Below are 4,244 nucleotides of genomic sequence, written 5' to 3'. Positions count from 1 at the left end.
GATGTCTTGTTTTCCATGGCTAATTAAGATGTTTGGCCATGGCAATTTGGAGTTCTATTGACATGCCAATTAACACTTGCCATGGCAACTTAACATCTGTTGCCATGGCAAGTGTAGATGTTTTCCCTAACGTCGACCATTAATACATCATGTCAATTTTTTTAGTTTACTCGGCATGGCAATTTTAACCTTTCAATTTGCCATGGCAGATTTGCCCTTATTCACATGGCAATTTTACGTAAATCGCCATGGAAAATTTTAGATATTATTGCCATGACAATTTATACTCTTTATTTTTTATGGCAATTTTTACATTTTTTTGCCATTACAAAATTATTTATACTGCCAAGGCAAAAAAAATACTATAGTCGATCACGGCTAATTAGATTTAGTTTTGCTTTTTTGCCATGGCAAATTCAACTTTATTGACATGAAAAATTTACCTATATCGCCGTGGCAATTTGGAACTTTTCATGCCATGGCAATTTCTAATATTATTTTCCATGGCACGTTCACACTTATTTTTTTATGGAAAAACTATCTATTCTGCCATGGCAAAATTTAGATTTATTGTCATGGCAACACTATCTATGCTGCCATGGCAAAATTTACTTCCACATACGAGTCAATTTTTTTTATTTTAGTCTATCATGGCGAATTAAATTTACTTTTATTTTTTTGCCATGAAAAATTCACCTTCATTGACATGGCAAATTTAGTTGTATTGCCATGTCAAAAATTTCCTTTTATTGCCATGGCATTTTTTATGTTTTCTCAAGGTTTTTTTATTGCCATGGCAAAATTATCTATACTGGCATGGCGAATTTAGTTTGAGTGACATGGCAAAACTATCGATACTGGCATGGGAAATTTATTTTTATTACCATGGCTAAATTATACTTGGTCTGTCAGGGCTAATTATTGTTTTTCTTTGTCATGCCAACATGGCAAGTTTAGTTTTATTGCCATGGAAAAACTATAATTGGTCGGTCATGGCAAATTATTGTTTTTATTTGTCAAGCCAAATTTAACTTGCGTGGACCATGGCAATTTTAACCTTGGCACCAGTTGTTGTCATTTTTTCTGTAGCACAGCAAAAAGTGGGCTTTTTATTTGTCACAGCAAAAAATGGCAATTTTACCTTTAATGACTTGGCAAATTTACCTACAACGCCTAGCAAATTCTTTTTTACCTCTTGTTTTGCTATGATTTTTTTACTTCTAAATTTTCCATGGTAATTTTTACTATTTTCTGCCATGGCAAAAGTTTTAACATTTCCATGGCAATTTATAACATTTACATACATGTCAATATAATCGATAATGGCAATTTTAATCAACATTTTTTTCCACCACCATGTATGTACAGATGGAAATTGCCATGACTTTTTCTTTTCAATCATTGCAAAAAAGAAAAAAATTATCCATCACAATTTCTGCTTTTTAGAGTTGACGGCTTTTTTATAGCACAGCAAAAACCGGACTTTTATTTGTCACAGGCAAAAAAAACTAGGCTTTGTTACTGGATTTTTTTCCTTTGTTATCTTTTACGAAGGAAAGGCCTGTAGGGCCAATGGGGAGGATGTTCGGGCAGTAGTGGTTTAATCGTTCATTCTGGGGGTGTTGTCGTACCAAACCTTTCGTTTGGTCTGGGAGGTTCTCGGACCGGACGGCGGGTAAATATTGACGTCCAAAGAAAAAGAAAAAAATCATGAATTTATAAAAAGTTCATGAATTTGAAAACAAATAAATAAAAAGGAAAAAAAGCAAAAGAAAACAAACAAAGCAGATCGGCCCACACACCACTTGAGAACGTAACCCAATATAATAAACAACAAACTAGTAGAATTGGCCAAACGCGGGCAAGAGATTGACGAGGACGCTCGGCGCGTGTGACAAGACAATGGGATAATGCTGGGCGAGCGTGACATCGAGTTTGCATGAAAATTAAAGACCAGCAGATCGGACGGTTTAGAACTTAGATGTGACGTAACTAAATTTATCTAGATGTGAGTTAGCAATTCCATACAATTTAACTTGCTAAAACGGAGGCAGTAATAAGCAATTAACGTGTCACTATTAAGTTGCTGCATACGGCGTGAGAAAGTGACATAACATGAGTAAAAGAAAAATTAAAAAAATTCGCACCGATCTTCACGTAAGATCCTGCGAATATATCATCGACCAAGAAGTCGACTGAGATTTAGCAATCCCGGTTATTAAATGTTGTTTAACTCCGACCGATCGAGAGAGCTAGCTGATCCACTCCAGCATGCATCCACTTAATCGATTTGGACAGATTTGGTGGTGTATTCCTGCAAACTTCATCCGACGATTGAACCGGCCGCCATGACAAAGCTTCGGAGGCTCCGCTCCGCCGGCCCGCCCGAAGCCGCCGCCTCTCGCGTCATCCCTTTCAGAGCGTCCACTCTTTCCCTGATCTCAATGGCCCTCGGGCCATGACCCATGAGCAGCTCGACGCACCTTGCGAGCTCCTCCCCGGTGAAGCCGCCCTCGCTGTTGCGCTCCCCTCTGACGCCGGCAGCCCACTCCTCCTCTATCAAGAAGGCGTTCGTCGGCTGGTCGAACAAGCTTGGCGCGGCGACGACCGGCACGCCGAGGGCCATGGCCTCCAGCGTCGAGTTCCAGCCGCAGTGCGTGACGAAGCATCCCACGGACGCGTGCGACAGGACCTTGGGTTGGTCGCACCACTCCACCACCATGCCCTGCCCCTCTAGCACGAGGTCGTCTAGGCTCCGGCTCACGTCCTCCTGCCGCCCGTCATTGCGCACGACGAGCAGGTACGGCCGCCCGCACCGCCGCAGCCCGTTCGCAATCTCCTCCATTTGCTTCTTGCTGTACGTCCATATGCTCCCAAATGAAACGTACAGCACCGACCTCGCCGCCTGCGCACCCAGCCACTCCATGTACCTCTTCTCGTCGGCGCCGGCGTGGTTGAACAGGTGGATGCGCGGCTCGGCCGAGGAGGACCCGATCACCGGCCCGACGGCGAACACGTCTAGGTGCTCCTTCATGGCTGCCAGCGCTGCCGGCTCCAGCTCGTCGAAAGTGTTCACGAGAACCTTGGTGCAGCCGTGATCGCCCAAGTGCTCGAACAGTTCTCGGGCCGCTTCGTTGAAGACCTTGGCCAGCTCGCTGCCCGTCGTGTCGACGAGGAAGGACGGGAAGTCGCGGATCCGGAGAGGGCGGTGTAGCCCGGGCAGGGACACCTCGTACGCGGGGTCGGCGGCGTGGGACGCGAGGAGGTCGCCGTGGCCGTGGAAGTAGTGGTAGTACGCGGCGAGCACGGTGGCCGGTTGGATCCAGTACACGGCCAGCGGGATGCCGTGCTCACGCGCGACGTCCAGCGCCGCGGGGAGAACCATGCTGCAAACGACACACGTCACCGGCCGGCCACGTGCGGCGAGGGTGGCGACGACGGCTGACAGGCTCTCAAAGGTGGCCTGGCGGCTGCGCGCCCTCGCCTCGCCGTCCCTGGCCATGGAGCCGTCGTCGAGGCCGTCGGAGTATGGAGCGTAAGAGACGACGCCGTCGGTGGCTTTATCATCATTGTCGACGTCTCCGGACGAAGGGAACATGCGGCGGTGAGCGGACACCGGGAGGGAGACCGTGGCGAGGACGGCCCCGGAGCCGTCGACGCCGTGGAGGCGCGCGAGGCGGTGCGCGAGGACGCGGCACGGGTTGAGGTGGCTCTGGATGCCGTAGGCCACGATGAGGAAGTGGTGGCCGGTGTGCACGCCGCCGTTGCGGCTGTGTCGCTGGTGCTGTGCGTCCGTGGCCATGGATAGAAAGAGGAGAAATTTTGATGTGAAATGAAGATGTATCTGCTTCTCATGTGATGCACCCTATATACTAGTAGTTCCATTGTATTGTACACCATCTTGGCCATGTGACGGCCTTGAAGCCGCCGAACGGCGAACACCACCAGCTTACAACCACATGGGTTAGCTACAGGTGACGTCGGCACTGACGGTATGCTGTTCCATTTGGCAGTCAGCCGTACATACAATATACGGATGAAAAGAGGGACACTAACCAGCGGTGGTGTGTGTGGCGTGCGAGCGTGATTAGTGCGACAGTGTGAAACCTTATTCTGGAACGTAGCAATTTGACACAAACTCCCGCTCAACCATGAGCATCTTGATTTCTTTTTTCTTTTTTTTTGCGAATATGATTTCATTGATCTTGTGACCTTGAGAAAGAGAAAGAGCAGATAAATTAAAG

At 47.5% G+C, this 4,244-nt stretch overlaps 1 protein-coding gene across 1 annotated transcript; it reads right to left on the bottom strand.

Annotated features, from left to right (window-relative positions):
• Nucleotides 1–2,057: 2,057 nt before the first annotated feature.
• On the bottom strand, nucleotides 2,058–3,860 carry LOC123050180 (cyanidin 3-O-rutinoside 5-O-glucosyltransferase-like). The gene has a single exon (XM_044473014.1). The coding sequence runs from the start codon at nucleotides 3,800–3,802 to the stop codon at nucleotides 2,324–2,326; it is 1,479 nt and encodes a 492-aa protein (XP_044328949.1). The 5' UTR covers nucleotides 3,803–3,860; the 3' UTR covers nucleotides 2,058–2,323.
• Between the last annotated feature and the right edge of the window lie 384 nt (nucleotides 3,861–4,244).

This window comes from Triticum aestivum, chromosome 2D (genome assembly GCF_018294505.1).
Source record: "Triticum aestivum cultivar Chinese Spring chromosome 2D, IWGSC CS RefSeq v2.1, whole genome shotgun sequence".
Taxonomy (NCBI): domain Eukaryota; kingdom Viridiplantae; phylum Streptophyta; class Magnoliopsida; order Poales; family Poaceae; genus Triticum; species Triticum aestivum.
The sequence above is the reverse complement of the archived record's forward strand: the minus strand, read 5'-3'. Positions and strand labels throughout refer to the sequence as shown.